This window comes from Prunus persica, chromosome G5, assembly GCF_000346465.2.
Source record: "Prunus persica cultivar Lovell chromosome G5, Prunus_persica_NCBIv2, whole genome shotgun sequence".
NCBI lineage: Eukaryota > Viridiplantae > Streptophyta > Magnoliopsida > Rosales > Rosaceae > Prunus > Prunus persica.
The window spans coordinates 15,297,680-15,319,271 of NC_034013.1; the positions used below are offsets into that span (position 1 = coordinate 15,297,680).

General features: G+C 39.7%; 4 protein-coding genes and 1 pseudogene across 4 annotated transcripts; all 5 read right to left on the reverse strand.

Annotated features, from left to right (window-relative positions):
* On the reverse strand, positions 314-4,165 carry LOC18777152 (HIPL1 protein). Its single transcript, XM_007210262.2, has 7 exons — positions 3,287-4,165; positions 3,025-3,182; positions 1,993-2,790; positions 1,683-1,899; positions 1,412-1,590; positions 966-1,207; positions 314-821 (listed from the first exon to the last, which is right to left on the reverse strand). Exons 1-7 carry the CDS (start codon positions 3,375-3,377, stop codon positions 416-418), a joined length of 2,091 nt encoding a protein of 696 aa, XP_007210324.1. The 5' UTR covers positions 3,378-4,165; the 3' UTR covers positions 314-415.
* LOC18777145 (HIPL1 protein) lies at positions 6,225-8,548 on the reverse strand. Its single transcript, XM_020564780.1, has 6 exons — positions 8,381-8,548; positions 7,500-8,291; positions 7,180-7,396; positions 6,841-7,019; positions 6,503-6,749; positions 6,225-6,394 (listed from the first exon to the last, which is right to left on the reverse strand). Exons 1-6 carry the CDS (start codon positions 8,546-8,548, stop codon positions 6,225-6,227), a joined length of 1,773 nt encoding a protein of 590 aa, XP_020420369.1.
* On the reverse strand, positions 9,473-13,921 carry LOC18777412 (formin-like protein 5). The gene is made up of 9 exons (XM_007209831.2): positions 13,599-13,921; positions 12,651-12,744; positions 12,168-12,253; positions 11,920-11,969; positions 11,749-11,815; positions 11,575-11,656; positions 11,094-11,485; positions 10,359-10,892; positions 9,473-9,984 (listed from the first exon to the last, which is right to left on the reverse strand). Exons 1-9 carry the CDS (start codon positions 13,677-13,679, stop codon positions 9,769-9,771), a joined length of 1,602 nt encoding a protein of 533 aa, XP_007209893.1. The 5' UTR covers positions 13,680-13,921; the 3' UTR covers positions 9,473-9,768.
* On the reverse strand, positions 14,352-17,626 carry LOC18776720 (annotated as a pseudogene).
* Positions 17,738-20,155, reverse strand: LOC18775673 (protein NUCLEAR FUSION DEFECTIVE 4). Its single transcript, XM_007209820.2, has 2 exons — positions 19,559-20,155; positions 17,738-19,048 (listed from the first exon to the last, which is right to left on the reverse strand). Exons 1-2 carry the CDS (start codon positions 20,018-20,020, stop codon positions 17,897-17,899), a joined length of 1,614 nt encoding a protein of 537 aa, XP_007209882.1. The 5' UTR covers positions 20,021-20,155; the 3' UTR covers positions 17,738-17,896.

Below are 21,592 nucleotides of genomic sequence, written 5' to 3' on the forward strand. Positions count from 1 at the left end.
TTGGACCCCCCCTTATATTTCCAGGTAAAAGAAATAAAGACTAGAGGGCTGTCAGGTGGATGTGTGATTATTATTATTAGTGTTCTATAAATTCTCAATTAAGTGCATGATTATTTCTATAAATTAACTAGTTAAACAGGGTTTAATATTTTGTTATTAACAAAATAAGAGATCTCTTTTTAGGAACTTAGGTCTTTTGATTTAAATTATGCAACCCTATTTTTTAAGGATAAGGAATGAGGGAAAAACATATGAACTCTAAAGATGGTTACATTTTCATGGTCTGCTTCTCTCTCCCCTTTATGTGCACTTGTTTCTTTAAATTAAAATCTTTATTTTCATTAAGAACATATAATTACAAAGAGAAGTCTTTATGGTACAAAACACCAGCATCAGATGCTGCAGTTAGTAATACTTAGACAAAACTGAGGAGAAGCAACACTAGAGAAGAAAATAGGAGCACTACATTCTTGGATGGGTTGCTTGATAACCATGTAGCATGGGAACTAGGTGAACCATTAGGTCCTGGGGTTGCAACAGCAGTGACATTTTCCTTGGAGCAAGTGTAGTTGCAACGGCTAGGACGAACAACTCTGTAAACACCACTGCTGGCTAGAATGAAGATGTCTTTTCGGTTGTCCTCCCCGAATGAGAAGATGTAACCTAGAGCTGGAAGGCTGCTGTCCGGGACAGAGCTGCAAGCTATCGGAGAGTCGCGTCCACAGCTGAAAGGAATCTTGCTTGAGCTGAAGTTGCCACTGTTTTCTGGGTCCTCAGAGCCTGCCCATATGGCACCAGCATACAAGTCTCCATACACGTACCTAAAAATAAAAATCCAATCCAGATTAATGCTTCAATTGTCTAGCTTGGTCATGTTTTAAGCAAAAAGTTTATGTTATTTTTCAAAGGAGTATGATATTTTACTTCCATACTTGAGCTGAAAGAAAAGAACAGTTGTCAGTTACCTTCCAAACATGCATGGATCAGTCTCAGACCGGTAGATATAGCCGCCGGTTATAGATGCTGATCCTTCTTTCTTGTTTACTTCAGAATGGTTGTATCCCATTATAGGGAAAATGGGGTCTGTAGGTTTTCTGGATGTATTTCCACCAAGTGACTTTGGAGGAGTGAAAACATATGGGCCCTCGTAAAAACTCCAGCCATAGTTTCCACCCTTGGTGATAACATCCACCTCTTCATGTAGATCCTGTTAGATAAACAGATTAGTGATGTAATGGAGAAGAAGAGATGTCTTTCTGTTTGTCTTTTATTTTAAGGACTTCGCCAACGAGGAAGTTGATATTGAAAACAGAAAATTTTGAGCACTTGGGATCCCCTAGCAGACAGGATTGTGTTTTGTTGAATATGAAAATCAAGAATTGCTTGTACAGATGATAGATATATATCATACCTGCCCAACGTCTGCGCATATAAAGTAGGAAGGCCTAGCAGAATCGAAACTGCAGCGCCAAGGATTTCTTAGTCCTAAAGCCCAAATTTCTGGCCTCAATTCTGGATCTTCTGAGAATGGATTGTCTTTGGGGATGGAGTAGTTTCCCCATAAAACAAGTTTATCAATTTCTGCCTCGCCTGGAAGTACATTACAAGGGTAAGGAAAGAATGCAATAGGAAGCAGATGGTTTTGGTGACAGAAACTAGAATTACTTAATTCTGATACTCACTTAGTACGTTATCGACATCAAGCCTCATAATCTTCCCAAGCAAGGATTTCTTGTTTTGAGAGAAGTTGTATGGATCACCTGTACCCCCACCATCCCCCATCATGTGGTATAAGTACCCATCTTCCGGTCCAAAGAGTATCTGTCCTCCATGATGAGCTGTGAAGGGGAGGCCCATAGTAAATATCCTTCTTACTTCTGATGGTTTGGCACTTGTTGCCTGTAAAAAAGAAAAAGAAAAAGGATCAAAATTCAGTAGGAAAAATTGAGTTACAGTAACAAAAATTTATTATGGGTTGGTATAGAGGTGTACCAAGGAAGGCTGGGATGCTGTACCATTAGCAGAATACTCTGCTATAACAGTTTGGTATTGGCACGGTTGAGCACCATTATCAGAACCTATTTTTGAAGGATCACAATTGACATCTGAATTACATGAACATCTTCCTGTGCATCCTGGCCACTTCTCCTTATCACAGTTGAATGAAGCAAAGAACCGGCCATTTTGCGCGAAGTTGGGATGAAATGCCATACCCATCATTCCAAATGCAGTATCAAAATGAACTTCATCAGTTAGATCCACAAAGGGACTGGATTCATCAAGCTCCATTGCTGTTCCTGATCCCTCTTCAGGAATAGTTGCCAACCAAATCTTGCCTTGTTGACTGGAGAAAAATGCGCGGTTAGAGCCATCAGGATGAGCAACCATATTGAGGTAAGATCCATTTCCAATTTTCTCGAGGCACAAACCATGTGGGGGGATTGGAGTTCCAGAATCATTTAGAGTGACAGGTTCACCACCAAAACATACTGATCCATCACTAGAGGCTCCACCAAATGCATTGCAGAAATCGGCTTTCGATTGCCAGAGTTTGGTTAGCTCACTAACATTGGACTTGACAGGCAATCCAGCTTGGCCTTGTAATGAAGGGGCAAAGGGAGAGTTCAATATGGACACATTTTGGCATGTGTCCCATATGTTAGAGCAAAAATCATTCACTTCTTGGATAGACTGGGATGAATTTGCTGAAACAGTGGAGTTGCAAAGTAGAGGAACTGGCCGGGGCACAGAATCAACTGTAAAAAGCTCACCCGAAAATGGATCGCACCTCTAAAAACCATGACAGAAAATAAATAAGGAATTGAAGTATGGTGACTATGATTATAACATTATCAGAATAAATCAGAATAAATCATAAACTGTGAGCTATATAATAAGGGAAAGACAAACACAAAACCATGCTACCATTTCTATCAACAGAACACACTGTATTTGTTGAAATTTTAAAATTGGAAACACCGAATTGGGAGGATATATATAATAAGGGAAAGACAAAAGCCTTACCGCACAAAGTACTGATTTTAAGAGAGAAGCACAGCCAGAATTGGAGATGTTCATGGTTTGGAATTGTTTCTGTATTTGTAAATCTTCTGTGGAGTTGCAGCAAGCGGTTTCATTGTAAGAACAAAATTTGAGTGGGCTACTCAGGGTAGAAGGTGCCCCTGCACCAATTAATCCATTCCAACTCAATTTCATTAGAAACTGCAGAAGATAATCAAACATAAAGCAGCAAACTTCACAACAAAAAAGAAGAGAGAAAACCCACTTGAATCAATGCATAAAGGATGTGAAAATGAAGTATCAAAAAGCAGCAGCAAGTTGCAAAGCAGAAACCCAATGGCTAGAACACCACCCATCACTACACCAAGAGAGAAAGGAGAGAGAGAGAGAGTGAGTGAGAGGAAAGCAGGTATCTCTCTTTATAACATCTCTCCCTTTAATCTACTTCAACAGGGTCCAATTAGCAACAGTGTTGCATTGACTTGAGAAATGCTGAAGGATTGTTTACAAACTAAAAGTTCACTGGAATATTAGCATTCTGCCAATCCAACCACTCTAGCTTCTATCTGTTATGTATCTCCATTATTAGCCCATCTATATGCTCTCTCTCTCTCTCTCTCTCTCTCTCTCTCTCTCTCTCTCTATAGACCAAAATTTTTATATTCAGCTTCCAGAAGGGAGATCATTTTCCAATCTCTCTCCCCCCTTTTTTAAACTCAACTCTCTCTCTCTCTCTCTCCACTTCAACTCTCTTCAGCTCTGCTCCAGAAATGAATATGTTTCAATTTGCTTTCTCTCTCCGTCTCTCTTTCACAAGGCTTTTTTGACAACTTGTTTTCAACTCATTGATTTAAAGACAGAGGCACCATAACTTAAAGCGAATTAAAGACTGAGGCACCACCATGATCAACTTGACAGTTTACATATGGTTTGACTTTTCCTTAATACTTTATCTAAATTGATGGGGGTTGTTGGGAAGGAAGACACCCACTTGTTTGTTTACATAGAAAACAAACCTGGATAGATCTTGGTTGGCTTCAGTGTGTCCTGTGCCATCAACGCTGATTACCCAAATGCCCTTGTGGCTATAGGGTGTGTTCAACGTTGAAACCCAACACCAAAAGACAAGCCGGAAAAGCATAATCATATTCAATATGATTGAGAACCTACTTAGAATTCCAATTAGAAAAAAAAAAAGGTTTTAATCTTGGGATTCAACGGTGGTGATGATATGTCAGTTGAAGAAAGAAACCAAAGTATGATGTGGGTTGATAGAGTTGTATCTGCATAATATATGTGGAGCTCTTCTAGAAACAAAATAAGGGTCATCTCATGCATCATCACATGTTCGGCATCAATGTTTGTTTGGCAGGTTTTTCTGGGATTTAAAAATAATTAATTTTAAAAAAATGGCTCAAAGACAAAGACCTGTTCACATTAAATAAGAGAAAAAAAGCAGCTGTAATTGTTGAACGTGGATAGCAGAAAGTGGACACAAGAGCTTATTAGATATGCTTCCTGAGAACTGTTTTCTGATAAACAAATATTTTTCTTTCGTTTCTTTTCTTTTTTGAAAATTCTCAATAGTATACCTAAAGTTTACCAAAAAGCAGAGCAGTGTTTCTGCTGCCTTCTTGTTTACTTTTTGTCCTGTTTCTGCTATAACTCAGATATGAAGAGATTTTCTTTTGGGATTGATTGATGCTGGCAACAGCAGCATCCATGTACATCTTTCTCATTCGCACTCTTTGATCTCCATTTTGAGTTTTTCACGCAAGTTGTAACGTACCTATGTGCCCTAGTTAAAGTAAATAAGACAATACTGAAACTTAGAAATGTCAAAAGTTAATACCAAAAAAGTGGTATTGGGCTTGGCCATGCTCTGCATCTAGTGACATTTGGGTCGCGGGATATGGGAAAGGCCAAGCGATGACCTGCAGCACGTAATTTTTCTAAGGGCTCAACTACAAAGAGTCTTTGAAGTGTAACCGCTTGCATATGAATACTAACTTTTTGAGGGATCAACTACAGAAAAAGTATTTTAAGTGTAATCGATTGCATACAATTCGTTGTAAGTTTTAATTCTAAATAAATAGCATATATTTAATATTTCGTTTTTGTACATCGAACTGTGAATATATTATCGATAACATCTCGATATGCATATAGAATTTGTGCATACTTAAACGACAAAAACAATCCTTAATTGTTAGTGAGTTTTTGCTTCTTGGTTGGAATATTATTAATATACAGACTTGCTCCACAAGCACCTAGTCTGATGTCCACCAACTCTGTTCCACAACTCGGCTCACTTTTCTGTTGTAATCACGCTGGTCCTCCAAATAAAGCTTAGCAGCCTAGTTAGCGAAATTTTATAGTAAAGGTGCCATACATGAACTATATATTTCAAAAGAAAAAAATCTTAGAGAAAGGGAAACTATTGGGTTTTGTTAGGTAGGCCATGGTGGTTTTGAAGATTGAGATTATTGGAACTGCAAACCAATACATATGGCGCGTTGATGGCAACGTAGTTAGTAAAATACGGGACGAGAAAAATGTGTATAAAGTACGTAGAGGTATTTGTTTGATATAATTTTCAAACCGTACGGGAATAATTTGCGAATTTACTCATAATGGAATTGATATTTTTAGTATCAGTGATAGTTCACAGGATATAATCCAGTGTACAAAACAAAATAGGAAAGAAGAAAAAAGAGGACATCTTTGTGTCCCTTGAACAGTTCTGTAGACATAGGGGAGCAAGAACGTTGACCATGAGTCACAGAGTTGACTGCGTGTTCCTTGGCACATAAGAAATTGCAGCGGCTTGGTCTTGCAACTCTATAAACACCACTGCTTGTTAATATATAAACATCCTTCTTGTCCCACATTGAAATGTTAAGGGACCTAGCCTGGGTTTATAAGGAGTTGGGCTACTCCCCCCATTGCCAATTGGTTTTGGGGTGGAACCTCAACTTCCTTCATGGTATCAGAGCAAGGCTTCACGTGTTGGGCCCAACGGCCACACGTGCTCCCACGTCACCCAATATGTGTTGTGCACGTGTTAGGCTTGGAAGTTTTGCCACACGTGTGGGGGACGTGTTGAGAGTGTTTGTCCCACATTGAAATGTTAAGGGACCTAGCCTGGGTTTATAAGGAGTTGGGTTACTCCCCCCATTGCCAATTGGTTTTGGGGTGGAACCTCAACTTCCTTCAGCGTTAGAAATTCCAGCTGGCACAATGTTACATTGAATTGGAGAATCATGAGCACATTTGAAAGGCATTTTTGCAGTTGAAAAATTCCCACTGCTTTCAGGGCTTTCAGTGCCTGCCCACACAGCATCAGCATACAAATCCATGTACAAATACGTGCAATGTTGTTCACAAAGCATGGTTATATTTATTCGTCCTTACAAGCAAATCACAGTATGACGTGTGTACATGTACACCTGTATTTGTTGCACGGGGCAAACTGACCTTTTGTGCATGCATGGATCAGTCATCGATCGATAGAAGTAGCCGCCTGTGATGGAGGCTGATGCAGCAGATCCTACATTCTTGTCTATGTCAGAGTGGCTGTATCCCATTACAGGGAATATGGGGTTTATGGAAGTAGCAGATGTTGTTCCTCCTGGAGACTTTGTTGGCTGAAAAGGAATGGAGCCCTCATAAAAGCGCCACCCATAATTTCCACGCTTTATCACTATATCAACCTCTTCATATTGATCCTGCAAAATGCAATGAAAACTATGAATGCCAAAACCCTTTTGGAGAAAACAACAGCTTCATAAAGGTTTAGCAAAAACATGATATTCAAACCTGTCCACAGTCTCCACAGAGAAAGTAGGAGGGCCTTTCTGAATCAAAACTACAGCGCCAAGGATTTCTGAATCCCAAGGCCCAAATCTCAGGCTTCACATCCTTGACATCAACAAATGGATTATCACTTGGTATAGAATAATTTCCCCATAGCCCTTTTTCACTTATTTCCATTGCATCTAGTAATTGTGGCAAAACAGGACAATTATTTCGACACAGATAATGATATATTAACCATTTATGCTTGTTTATATGACAACATAACAACATTGTTTCAAACTGCTCAGTTAAAATATAAACAAAGATCAAACATTTATACTGGTAATTCCCAGGACTTACTTGGTATGGTATCTATGTCAAGCCTCAGAATTTTTCCAAGCAAGGATTTCTTGTTCTGTGCAAAATTGTAAGGGTCATCTCGATTTGAACCGTCTCCCATCATGAGGTATAAAAAGCCATCTGCAGGTCCAAAAAGAATCTGACCGGCGTGACCTCCCCTGTATGGAAGCCCCATTGTGAATATCCTTCTCACTTCTGAAGGATTTGCACTTGTTGCCTAACAAGAAAAACAGACAATAAGAAGCTCATGGATGAGTTTCATTGCAATAGTTCGGATGATAGTTTTCTGAAACATAAAATGGAGAGGTGTGCATTTATACCAAGGAAGGCTCTGACGCTGTACCATTGGCAGTAAATTCTGCAACAACACTATGATATTGGCATGGCTGCACCCCACTATCAGCCGGAAGCTTTGAGGGGTCACAATTCACATCTGTATTGCATGAACATCTGCCTGAACAGCCTGGATGCTTCATCTTGTCACAATTGAATGACAGAAAGAAGCGGCCATTGCGCACGAAGTTTGGATGAAATGACATACCCATTAGACCAAATTCAGTGTCAAAGAGCACTTCATCAGCAATGTCCAGAAAGGGTTCAGATTCATTGATCCACAAAATCCCATTTGATCCCTCATCAGGTGTAGTTGCCAACCATATCTTACCTTGCTGGTTAGACACGAAAGCGCAGTTGGAACCATCAGGATGTGGAACTAGATTGATATAAGCTCCATTTGCAATTTTCTCAAGGCAAAGACCAGCTGGAGGTGAAGCTTTTTCTTGACTCAATGAAACTGGTTCATCTTTAAAACACACATCATCTTCTGACCCACCAAATTCTTCACAGAAGTCTTTCCTTGAGCGCCACTGATCAGTCAGTTTGGAAGGCAACGAACTATATTGCATCCCAACGCTGCCTTGCATTGGTGGAGCAAATGGAGAACTCAAGATGGATATATGTCCACATGTATCCCACAATTTTGTGCAGAAGTCAATGGAATCTCCAACTTTGGACTGATGAGGTTTCACCAAATCAGTGGTGTTGCACAAAACAGGAACTTTTCTAGGCCCAGAATCAATTTCAAATAGCTGAGCAGAAAATTGATCACATATCTGCAGATTATGGAACACCAAAAGTTAGCAAAAGCAAAGTACTTTCTCTAGTAAAACTAACTTATCCATGGGTGGACAAAGAGGCTTACTGCACACATGGTCAATTTCAGGAGAGCAGCACATGCAGGATCAGAGACGTTTAGTGCTTCAAATTGTTTCTGCAACTCCAAATCTTGAGTGGAGTTGCAGCAGATGGTTCCGTTGTAAGAACAGAACTTCAGAGGAATGTCTTGCTTTATAGGTTGCCCTGTTTGCATTGATAGAAAATAAATCGTTTAACTGATGGAAATAAATAAAAAACATATTCGTTAAAGGGTTAAATACGAAATGAAGAACAAAAACAGATGCAGAGACAGAGAGAACCAACTTGAATCAGTGCACAGTGGAAATGAGGACAAACAATCGAGAAACAACGATAGGGAGAAGAGGAACAAAAAACAGACACAAGTATTCATCTTGGATTCAAAAGAAACAAAAGCTGATAGAGTGCAATCACTTTTACCCAGAAACTGTCACAAAAAACCAAAACCAAAAGCTACAGTTCCTACTTTGTACTGCATACGATTGAGAGCAGAAGATAAACGGCCAAGTTTCCTGTTTATTCCCTTAAATTACTCTGTGATTGCTTGGTTAATGTGTTTTGCAAGTTTCAGTTATTGTTGGGTTTATTTAGCTTATGGGATTCCACAAACATCATATAGAATATTGAAGAAAGCATTAGAAAAACAAGTCTTGAGATTTACATTGCATAAGCAGCCATATGAAAGTCAAGTTTACTTGGGTTTTACCGTTTTGCTTAAGGAAAATCATAGTTTATGCAGAAGTGTCCCGGATCTCAAGCAGACAAACCCAGTACTAGATGGCTTGACAAAATGAGGTTGTGTCTGCTTTGCCACGACAAGAGGTCCTTCGGTTATTTGTGGTGCTTGTAAATGCCTGTGTGAAATGGAAGAGGGCAGAGAGGGAGAAATTTTCAGATTTTCCCTTGATAGTCAGAATGTGCTTTTAACCTTTTTACAGATTTTCGTCATTGCATTTGTGAAGAAGACCAAGCAATGCCAACCCTTCCATTTTCGGTTCTATGTTCTTAAAGGCAGCATTTCAACCAGGAGCTGAGTTGATTAAAGAGGAGAAAAACGATATAGCATGAAGGCATAAGAAGACTAGTAAGAAACACCAAAGAAAGAAAAGTTGGAAATTATTTCAATTAAAAATAATTTCAAATATAGTACATTCTGAATTTCTAGCACATCTTTAGTCTACCCATCTCAACATCTGATTTAGTTTTAAATTGCACCAAGAAAATGATGCATTAGGAAACTAAGTTAACAGCAACGGAAAGAATATCCATCAGTCCTCAGCTCCACTTCAATAGGCTGTGCATTTATGTTTCCTTTGGCTACAGGCATGCCACCTTTTTGTTTTCACGGTTCTCTCCTTTTTCCCCCTATCTTTGTGGCCAATAACCAGGTAGTTATCAACTTTCAAGTGCACCAAGCGCCTTCATGTCCTCCAGGAAGGCCATGTAAGAGTCGTCAATGCTCTGTGGCTTCGGTGCTGACGATGAGTTCACAGACTCTTGTCTAACAAAAGGAGTTGCTGACTGGGTAGGTGCTGCCGTGGTTGGGAGTGATGGTTTTGCTTTTGCTTTGGGGGCAGCCATCTCTCTCCTTACCCGAACAGACGCAGGAACCTAAACCCAGAACCAGAAAACAGGCTTAGGTCATAAAAGTTTATTGATCCAAACAGACAAAATGTAAAGAGTACATATTGACATCTTGCAGTATGATAAAAGTCTCATACAGCTCTACCCATTTCGTTGAGATTGCTATGGAACTAGGGTCAATAATACTGGCTAAAAGTCTACACTAACCAACTTGAATTGTAACAATAAACCTCTACTACCTGCATCTTCCTTTAAACAAAATTAAAAAACTGATGCAGAAATTACAAACCAGAATGCTTATTGAGTTAGGTGTTACTTGTAGTAACAAGCAACAATGCCACATGTACTACTAGCGTAAGGACGTGATATATCCTACAGATAGCAAAAGAGAATCAACTCACCATGGCTGTAAGTTCTGGAGTGTGCTGCGCCAGAGGCCTTTTAACAACAGTAGATGCTGCAGATTTAACATATGAAGGTTTCTGATGAGCAGCCACTCGGTTTGCAGCATGATCATCATCTTGATAAGTAGGAGGGGGGCCAGGTGGAAGTGGCGGTCTCATCATTGGGGGTGGTCCAGGAGGAGGACCATATGGTGGCCTGGGGATCATTGGGGCCATCATTCCCGGGGGACCTGGTCGACTGGGAAGTCCAGGAGTGGACAATGGTGGCTGCATATCTGGTGGAGGTGGGGGTGGAGGGAAACGAGAGATACCCGGAGGTAATACATCAGGCTGTAAATTTGGAATCAGGGTGGGTCCAGGCATCGGAGGCTGTTGTCTTGGAGGAGGAGGTGGTGGAAGCATGTTAGTAAGATCCTTGGTCACTAGAGTATTATTGGTTTCAGTATCAGACGTTACACCGTCAGACTGATTATTTGTTGACTTAGGAGGCAAACCGGGAGGCGGAGGAGGAGGAGGAAGTATGGTGTGCACCTACAAGAGAGGAAGGGGCATTATTGTCACAAATTGAAAAACTTAAAAGATAGGCTTGGCCACCCATACACCCTTTCTTTGGGCTTACCAGTCAAGCATATACTACTACTTTCGAATATTTTGCTAACTTTCACAACTCTGAAAATTCTTGTTCCTCTTAATAGAAAATATCATTTCAATGGACAATAAGGGGCTGCTTACCTGCGTCGAGTCCTTAGAGGTTGATTGATCAGACAATGTAGATTGACTGGTTTCCATCTCATTTCTGCTGATACCAGGAGGAGGTGGCTGTGCGGACTTTTGCAGAGGTGGAGGGGGAAGTAAAGGGCGATTAGCAATCTCTTTAGGCAGGGGTCCTGGAGGTGGAGGTGGAGGTGGTGGCAAAGAGATACCTGGGTTTACAGCTGCAGGGGTAGGCGGTAACGGAGGTGGAGGAGGTAGAGGCAAAGACTCAGGTATGACGGAGCTATCACCAGGCCCATTGTTACCAGAATCATGCAGAGGTACAGCTAAAGCAGCATCCTCTGACTCCATTGTTGAGGATGACGATGCAGCACCACTTGAAGAAGCAGCAGATAAGGGAATTCTGGGCCCTGCAATTCAAATTCCAAGAGAGAATAAGATAGAGAAAGTAAAGTGGTCACATTAAGACACAAAATTGGGGTGGGGAGGGAAACCAGACCTATTGATGATTTAAACATTGGAGGCTTTCCAGGTGGTGGGGCCCCAGTAGGATTCAGGGTTGGGTGGTAGTAAACGGAGTCCTGCAGGAAAACATAAGAAATTTTGGTTTAATATATTGGAAAAAAGAAGAAGAAAGAATTTTAAAAACATTTACAAACCAGGCATATCATACCTCAGGCATCGGATGCTTTGCTCTCTCCTCTTCTTCTGCAGTTCGTCTTTTAGGCGGCCCCAAATGACTGACCAGAAAACAAACTATAGTTCATAAATCAAAACAAACAGAAAATGAATTCGAGTATTCGACCACTGGCACAGAAATAGATTCGGAAAACTGATTTTTCACCTGAACATAACTGGGGCCTCACCCTTCTCCTTCAATTTCTCTGCATATTCCTGTACAAAAGAGTACATAAGACTGATCATTGCAAGCAAGAAAATTATTACAACAAGGCACATGGATTGAACATGAAGTTAGAAGACCCTGAACCACTAAGTCACCAATGAAAGATCACAGTACAGCAGCATATAACAATGTGGCTAGTTGAATTTCTGAAAGAATGGTATAAAAACAATGTTATATGTGAAAATTACCTTCCTCTTCTTTATAACAAGGTTAAGTGTATCCTCTAGTTGCCTCTTCTTGTGTTTTCTTGCTTTGTCCAGAGCACCATCAGCCTCTGTGCCAATCAGTGAAATACATCAGTGGGTATGAACAGGAAAAGCAGCATGGCATGGCTGCATATCAAATTAAAATAGTAAAAACAAAAAATCTAGACAAAGAGCAGCAAAAAGAAAGATATAGTAAAGCAGTAACAAAACCAAAAACAATAAGCACAAACTGAAATTTTCCTTTAAGAAAAAAATTCATTGTTATCTATATCAATATTACTTTCATTATTCAAAAAATAAACTTACACTACAACGAGTATGTTTTAAAAAATTAAAAAAATAAAAGATCCACAACTATACTATATTTATAACCATTATGTTAAAGAACCTCTAGGTTTGAGACAGCAGATGAAAATGAACTTCTAGAATCTTTAAACAAAAGTCCAGAAGTAAATTGTGACTTACTCATCGTTTTCAGCTTATCAATCTGCTCCTTCAGTGTCTCGGGATCCTTCTTCAAGATCCCCACCTCCCTCACCTTCTTCCTTTCTTTCTTATTCTGTTCGTCATAGACAACATAAAGTCAGAAGTGCATGAATAAAGATTTAATCTATGCAATAAGCTTATCAAGAACACCAAAGGTAACAATATAAATGGGGGCAATTTCTTGGAACTGCACATAATCATACGGTCAATGGATAAGTGCAAGTACCTAAACACAGGTCAAATACGTTTTTCTATACATCTCAATTTTAAGATGAGGAGGCACAAACATATGCTATAAAAAAACATTTATCAAAACAAACTCAAAAACATAAAGGTAACAGCATGGTCATACATCTGCTTTCCAAATACAACTGTGTGTGTACACATATATACCTTTCTCGACCTTTCGCTAAGCCTGATAACTTAGAGGGTAGTATCAAATAACAGCATTGACCTTTCACAAACTTGATGCTATTAATTCCATTACAATAACCCAAAGCTTGCTATGCTTACATCTTCCTTTCAAAAATAAATTGGGATTGCAGATGCCAAAATACAATATTGATTAAATTTATACACTAAAATAGGTACCCCATTTAAATTTATTTCAGATTAGTTTAAATGGTGACTATCGACAATTAATTGGCTACTCAAGGCAAAACTTTGTAGACAAATTTAGATATTCGGATATTGTAGTTAAATTTCAAATTCAATATAAGTTTATCTTTTTCTATTTTCCGGTGCTTTCTGGCAAAGAAACGAGGGGAAACATGAAATTAGAGCAATAACTAGGAGCAATGGAGTACCAAATTGTGAAAATCGATTGAATATGGGCAAAAACGAACAACCCAATTTCGAATTAAGTATGGAATCAAGGAATTGAAAGAAGAAAAGAGCAAAAACGGCGTAGTTTTGAGAAGTAATTACCCTTTTCAACTCCTTCTTTCGGAGCTCCTTCCGGTAAGCGTCCGTAGGGTTCATCACCTTGCCTCCTTTCGTCGTCTTCATTGTGATATCTCGCTGTGCCTCTATTCAAAGTTGTTCTCTTTTTGTTGGTTTTAATTCGATTTCAAGGAATATCGGGTAAATTCAAAACAAAGGTTGCAGAGCGAAACGTGGATGATGCAGAAAACTATTTTCCTCTCTTGCTCTGAAGTGTTGAACGAAACCCCGAGGGCCCAAAAACCTCACCTAGCTTTTTGTTTAGCCAGCTTCTTCTATTTTGTCCCTAAACTGTGATAGGAAACTTATATATGATAAAATCAAAGCCTTTTTTTTTTTTGGTTCTTTATAAATAATAACAAATAAAAGTAAAAATAGTATCGTCGCGCGGCTATAATATTTTGTTAAAAACCCGCAGTATAACCGCGCGGGTATACTTTTTCGAAGGTTAAAAAGGCCCGCAGTATAGCCGCGCGGCTATACTAACTTTCACTCTTGTCTCTACCTAAGCAATACAAGATCAAATTAAAAAACTTTGCCCAAGTGCATCTCTCCTAGTCTTAGCCCCCAATAATAGTTTTATTAATTATATCCTTAAATAAAATACATATATGTAAATAAATAAATTAAATGGGTAATATTTGGGAAAATAAGGCCCTGCTTGGCCCAAATTGGTGGGCTGGGTTCGGTGTCTAGGGCCTGAGGGCAAGTCTCTATTCTTGAAATATTCTTGTGATCTATTGTTCAAGATCAAGACACGTTTGATCTGTGTATCAAGGGTCTTGAGTTTTTTATTCACAACCTTAGGGAATTTGGAGGACAACTAGTCTTCTAGAGAAAAAAATACTGTACTGTTTCTGCGTTTGAATGGCATTCCTAGAAGGAAACTGTGCTTACAAATGACAGACTTCCATACAACCAATGTACACATGACAATAGAGAAAAAGATGCAAATCTCGGCAAGGTCGAAGCAGCTTGAGACGCTAAAAGTATCTGCAACTTGATAATTTCATTTGACAATTTGACTTATGGTCACCTTAATCACAATTTACAAATGGAGGTTGGTTGAGATGTAGCAGGACAAGAGGAGCTAGGTGTTGCTGGTTCCATCAATATCCTGCAAAACAAGACAGAAAGCACTCAAATTATCATAATTGAATTACCATAAGCAATCTGATATTACTTCAATAGGAGCAAATGTGACTGAAATTAAGGGAATAATTCCAGATGATAAAACCGAGACTCTCATCACTCCTCCACAAGCAGTGTCAAATCCTTTTAAAACTTTTTTCCCCTTTGTATCAGATGAAAAACCCAACAAAACAACAAAAGCTTATACTCTCAAAGAATACAGCAGTCTCGTGAGGATTACCTGACTGTAGAAACTTATTGTCCGGAAGAACAAAGCCAAGGCAGTGAGAGACCCCAAAAAGGTAGCACATGCCATGATAAGGAATGATAACCTAAAGCAGTGAGCTCCGGTGCATGTATTCCATGCCGTTGACGCTTCTTTGTCATAAATATGTCCGATCACTCTCACGGAAAAGATATAAGATCCCACAGGAGCGCCTATGGTAATGGCATTGAATATGGTTCCCATATGTAGCACACCAAATATCTCAGAAGTGATTGTGGGCATTAGTGACCACTGAGAACCATAAAAAACACCCACCAGTAGGGATCCAGTATAAAGAGCACAAGGCATACCAGAAGCAATCACCACATGGCCGATGCTCATGCCTGTTAGAGTGATGACGATGAATAATGGCCTTGCCCATCCTCTCAAATGCAGGAAATGATCTGATACATACCCGGCTCCAAAACGACCAAGGAAATTCCAGATACTCCACAAAGAAATCAAAGTACTTTTCTCAAAGGTTCTGTAGCCCAGTGATCCTCCTATCTGGTTGAGGTTATTTATGGTGGCAAGTCCTGAGCCCATTCCACATGCCATGGCAATAAACAAAATCCAGAAGTCCATAGTGCACATGGCTTGGACCAGATTAAAATTTTCTCCAGATTGCAAAGATCTATCATTACTATCCAGCTCTCGATCAGTATTATTGCTAGGCAAATGGCGATACCCAGAAGGATCTTGTATATGGCTCTTTTCAGTATCTCGCCAGTTGGACTCACCATCTATTAATTGGTCACCCTCAGCTAATAACGTCGGTGAAACCCTATTTGACTCCCCTTGCCGTGCTCTAATTGCAATGCAAAGAGGTGAGGCAAGCAGCAGTATAAGCACAACAAAAGCAACGACACGTATGGCTAAGCACAACGTAAGGAGGTTCTCTAATATTATAAATCCCATAAGGTAAGCAGCAACAATGAGAGCAATCAACGAAAAACTATTTAGGTGCTTCTTCTCATTTCCTTCATACTTCTTGTGGATCCTCACAAACCACATAAGCAACAAAGTATTTATGGTAGGTAGCAGTGCCAGCATCAGGAGAAATGAAGCAGGTTTCTTGTATAAAAATGTCCAATATATTTGAAATAATATTGCTCCACTCAGACCAAGAAATCCCTAACACGGAAAAGATAAACTTCTCATCCACATCAAGTCCAAGCATTTAGATCAGAAAGAACTCAAGCTCGGACATTAGCCATTACACATGAGCAATGGCACTAACAACCACTTCATTGAGCACCCTTCTAGCATGGTAACCAGTTTCAATGGATATAAGAATTGTCAGGAAGGTCAGGTGAAAATTACTGCTTACCATGTCATAAAAGAAAAAGGGGATAGGAAAAAAAAAAAGAAAAAAGACCCTGCTAACTTATGTTGCTTGTTAGTATAAGAAAAACAATATAAAGTAAGATTATTTTCTAAGAAACAACAAAAACTAAAGGCAGCTCTCCCAGATTTGAGCACAACCAATAATCCCATCCTACAAGCCAAAATTTTCTTCTAGAACATCAACCCAATTATCCAAATACCTCCATAATCTAATTTTCACAGTAAAGTAACATAATTGGCTAAAACAACAAATGGGTTAAATCGAACCAATTCACTTCATTGACAGAATAATCCTCCACTGTGAAAAGCAGATATTTTCCAAGGAAACAAACAGAGTTGCCAAAAAAAAAACATGAAATTGCAAGTACCTTCATGATGCCAACAATGGTCCCTTTATAATATGGGAAGTTCCTGACACCAGTGACCGCATTGGAAGTGTTAAAGAAAGACATAGCATGAGCCGCCACGAACATGAAAAGGCACATCACCGGCACCGGCGGCCGGGGAATAACGCCGGCGACGGCGGTCCACATGAGGAAGTAACCCGCGAAGCACTGGGCCGCCCCGGCCAAGAGGACCAACCAAAGCACACGCCACGTGGCGGAGCATGAGTAGAGGAGGCCAGAGAGGACCCCCACAGTTGGCTCCAAAGTCCTTGAACACTGAAACGGTGTCGAGGGTCGACTGATCATAGCCCTGTGTGGCCTTCAGGGTCTGAGAGTAGATGGAGAAGGTGTAGAGGGAGCCGCTGGTGCACTGTATCCATATGCTCGCCACCGTAGATACCCATTTGCTGTCGAAGAGCCTCAGTCTCAGTCTGTTTCTCTGTTGACTGCCCTCCATTTTCTTTTTCTTTTTTTTTTCTTTTTTGGGTAAAATTTTCTTTTTCTTTTTCTTTTGGGAAAAACCCCGATAAAATCTGCATCTTTGATTTTGGTGGCAAAGTCTGCATCTTTGATTACAACAACATGGTCGTTTGTTGCTTTCTGTGATGTGTGGGTTTTTAGTTTGCTCTTGTGCCCACGTGTTGTCTTAACTTTTTAATGATATGAAAGGTGGCACTTTTATGAACCAAAAACCAAACCCGAAAAAACACTTATTTGTTATAAAAAAGTAAAATTTATATGAAAAAGTGCGTTCTGATCAAATAAATAAGAACTGATGACAACCATCTTTAGCAAATTACATTTCAACTCAAGTTTTGAGCAAAACTTCCACACATAAATGAACAATATGACACCCATGGTCTACCCTAGTCGAAAATGGTCAAAGATCTCATATTCGAATGACATCTTAGTTTTTTACGTGTGAGAAACCTCCTCTCCTATAATTTAGAGCTATCACTTATACAAAAAAAATTGAACAATATGACAGAAAACTCTTCTTGAACACAAACCATTTTTTATATATGTAAAAGAATTGTACACATACAACAGTTGTAACAGATCACAAATTCACAACAGAAGGCCAAGAGATCACAACCTCAAACCACAATAATATTTGCCTTATTGGCCTCTACACAACGTTGTCATATTTTGATTCACTGTCTTGGAGAATGCCGCAATCTTTTGAGCACAATCGAGCTGTAGAACCTCCTAGTTCGAAAGAACAAACCAAGAGCAATAAGAAACCCAAAGAAAGCAACAGATGCCATGATCAGAAAAGACAACATGAAGCAGTGAGTGCCAATGCAGGAGTCCTCTGCAGAAGCTTCTTTATCATATATGTACCCAATCACTCTTACAGAGAAAATATAAGAACCAATAGGACTGGCTATGGCAATTGTATTGAAAATAGTACCCATGTGTCTTATCCCAAAGATTTCAGAAGTAATTGTGGGCATCAGTGACCACTGTGAGCCATAACAAATGCCAACTAGGATTGAACCCACATACAAATTTCCAGAAAAACCAGATGAAATTACAATGTGGCCAGCAGCCATGGTTGCTAGAGTAAAAGCCATCAACAATGGCCTTGCCCATCCTCTGGTATGCAGCAAATAATCTGAGACATACCCGGCTCCGAAACGGCCTAGAAAGTTCCATATACTCCATAGAGAAACAAAGGAATTGATCTCAACTGTTGTGTAACCAAGGGACTGGCCTATTTGGCTCATGTTGTTTATTGTGGCCAATCCAGACCCCATTCCACAAATCATGGCAATAAACAACAACCAAAAATCAACAGAACCCATAGCTCTCAGTAGATTCATATCTTCAAGATGATCTACCAGCATTTCAGGTTCATGTTCTACAGGTTCCTCTGATGCAGAGAACTTTGATGATGCCAATCTTGGTTCAGGGTTTTCTAGCAAAGGATCAAGTGTCTCTGGAAGCCTATTTGACTCAAATTTCTGGGCCTTGGTTGCAATTCCAAGGGGTGAGGTAATTAAGACCACAAGAAGTGCTATGAATGTAGCAATATTAGCCCATGATGTGAAACTGAAGATGTTTCTCAAAATGATTATGACCATGAGATAAGCAGCTATGAGCAGAGCAAAAGCAGAGAAAGCGTTCAAGTACTTCTTATCAGTATCAGCTCCATGAGCTTCATAGATTCTCACAAGAGGCATGAACAAGATGGAGACAGATGTAGGCAACAAAGCCAGCATAAGAAGGAATGTGCTGGGCTTGCCTTTGCAGAATGTGTCATAGACTTGGACTAGTATTGCTGAACTAAGACCAAGAAATCCCTGGCCATGAAAACATAAGTGGTTTCATTAGGCCAGCTCCCAAAAGCGAAAGAAGTACAAACACTAACTATCATTTAAGTTCTGAATCTGAATTTAAGACATTATAATATCATATTAAATAACTTTAATGATTTATTTTAAACATAACGTTGTCATAGCAATTCCGAGAACCCCACTTTCTTGCTCATACATTATGCATCTTATGCGAATGCCGGGAAATTTCTAGTAAACTCACAACTTGAGAAATATTATATTGCATGCGCGTGAGTAACTGTCAATTATTGATGCAACTAACATATCTCCAGATTATGCCAATTGACTACGTGTTTTACCATGTATGTGTTCTAAATTCTAATACAAGCTATGTGACATCTATAATTTCCTGCTATATTATTCTTCACATAATTTATGTGACATTTATTTGTGTGATGAACAATGTGATAACGACGTCGTGAGGAAAACGAATGTGATCAGCGGTAGCATTTAGTCATCATATCATATCTATCTAACCTTCATGATGCCCACGATGGTCCCACCGTACTCAGAGAAGTTGTGGACCCCGGTGACCACATTGGCGGTGTTGTAGAAAGTCTGAGCGTGGGCGGCCAAGAACAGGAACAAGCACACAGCCGCGACCGGCGGCCTCTCGATCAATCCGGTCACAGCAGCCCACAAGAAGAAGTACCCCAAGAAGCACTGGATAGCCCCCGCCGCGTGCACCACCCAGGGCCCACCGATGCGGCGACGATTGAGTGCGACGGCGGAGTATAAAATCCCCGATAGGATGCCGGCGTTGGCGCCTATGTCCTTGAAGACGGACACCGTGTCGAGCGTGGATTGGTCGTAGCCCTGGCTGGACTTGAGCGCCGACGAATAGATGCTGAAGGCGTAGGAAGAGCCGGCGGCGCTCTGGATCCATATGCTGGCCGCTGTGGCCGTCCACTTGCTGCTCAGCCTCTCCATCTCTGCCATGGCTTAGCTTAGCTCTCACTTTTTTCAAAATGAAAGCTATCTTTTATTTATTTCGCTGTTACCATTTTATTGGCTATGTTTCGATAATGATTGCAATTAACATCAAATTTTCAAGATTACCACACACAATCCGTGACAGCTTTCCTTCAGACCTAACCAAAACAAAAAGGGGAAATGCTAGGGAGACCAATTTTAGATACCAACTTGTGTACCAACTCTCTAATAGAGTGTGGGACCCATTGTATTGGTGGGCTCCACCTCTATTAGAGAGTTGGTACACAAGTTGGTATCTAAAGTTGGTCTCCCTAGCATGACCCAAACAAAAATATCCCGTTATTTCTGTTCTGTTGCCACAAAAGCGCTTGTTGAAAAAGCAGGTTTCTTCGATTGGGATTTTTAAAAACTATTTAGGAACAAAAAAAATTAGAAAAATTAAGCAAAATGTAATAATTTAGAGGATTTTATTTATAAATTTTTTACAATCACTATTTTTTACCGTGCTCTTTATTTTCAATGCAATTTTACTTAAAAAGCTAACGCATCCACACAATGCACATTTCTTTTCATCTTTCCTGTCATGGACCAATTAATTAGGCATCTTTTGATAGGTTTACATTTGCACGATTCTTTTTTTTTCCTTTGTCTTTAACTCATCTTTCACATTGGGAGAATACTTATCTGATTGGGGAGAAATTTTTGTATGTTCTGAATGCGCACACCATCTAATTTTCGGAACATACAAAAGTTGAATGTCTTAAAGTGCACGAAATTTTATTTCACAAATGGGAAATCTGCCTCCATTTTTAGGTAACTTTATATATTATACCCAAAAATACAGATTCAATACATTATTAGACATACTGATGGTGATGACAGCGACTTCAAATAAGATTGAAGGCTCAAGAGATGTTCCAAACACTGACGACATTGAATCCGACTGTATAAAGAGCTAGAAACAATGCCTGAGATTTACAACACGCATGTCGTACTGTCGTAGCCATGTTAGCTTACCACTTGTTGGGCCCTAACAATAATAATACTTCAATCATGAGGTAGCTTTGCTGGGCTGTTACCTCTACGTGTCCATACCTAATAAGCCCCACGTTTTGACTATTGGAAAGACTAAGACCCACCCACCGACAAAATCAACTCCCCAAATCCCATTCATGATTTTGGGATCATCCCACGTTTATAATATGGTTTTCTGTTGTTAAAATTAATGGAGGACAAATCCAACCGTGTTTATGGCTCATGATTTTGTACTATTCTTTTATTTTTTTGTTCCAATATTTTGTACAATTCAAGTGTTCGAAATGTGCACTGTGAAGCTAGCACGATCACTGGATCATTGTGAGTTTCACACGCATCAATGAATATATCATAGATATACTAATAAAAGGGCGCGCTCAGAAGTCCGAAGTGGAATGGTCCAAGATGTTCAATAAATCTGTCATGTCCTGTGGCCCAGTGTAGCCTTAGTTCAAGCTTGCATAACAATATCTTGCTTTTGTTTGACCGTCCGATGATTTCGGCGTGCCTCCCTCCAGTCCAGCCCAAAAGTCTTCATAATTT

Bases quoted from the DNA above. Each gene is read 5' to 3' on its own strand.
- LOC18777145 (XM_020564780.1), bottom strand. From the start codon at position 8,548: ATGCAAACAGGGCAACCTATAAAGCAAGACATTCCTCTGAAGTTCTGT. The intron at 6,750-6,840 runs GTTTGAATATCA...TGCATTTTGCAG, and splicing joins TCTGTGGAGACTGTGGACAG to GATCAATATGAAGAGGTTGA. The intron at 6,395-6,502 runs AAAGGTCAGTTT...GTGAACAACATT, and splicing joins GACTGATCCATGCATGCACA to GCACGTATTTGTACATGGAT.
- LOC18777412 (XM_007209831.2), bottom strand. From the start codon at position 13,679: ATGAAGACGACGAAAGGAGGCAAGGTGATGAACCCTACGGACGCTTAC. The intron at 11,970-12,167 runs GTAATTTTCACA...TCTTTTGTACAG, and splicing joins TTGTTATAAAGAAGAGGAAG to GAATATGCAGAGAAATTGAA. The intron at 9,985-10,358 runs GTGAGTTGATTC...TTCTGGGTTTAG, and splicing joins CTCCAGAACTTACAGCCATG to GTTCCTGCGTCTGTTCGGGT.
- LOC18775673 (XM_007209820.2), bottom strand. From the start codon at position 20,020: ATGGCAGAGATGGAGAGGCTGAGCAGCAAGTGGACGGCCACAGCGGCC. The intron at 19,049-19,558 runs GTTAGATAGATA...TTTCATGGCCAG, and splicing joins CCATCGTGGGCATCATGAAG to GGATTTCTTGGTCTTAGTTC.
- LOC18777152 (XM_007210262.2), bottom strand. From the start codon at position 3,377: ATGGGTGGTGTTCTAGCCATTGGGTTTCTGCTTTGCAACTTGCTGCTG. The intron at 1,900-1,992 runs GTACACCTCTAT...TCTTTTTTACAG, and splicing joins CAGCATCCCAGCCTTCCTTG to GCAACAAGTGCCAAACCATC. The intron at 822-965 runs GTAACTGACAAC...TTTTATTTTTAG, and splicing joins GATCCATGCATGTTTGGAAG to GTACGTGTATGGAGACTTGT.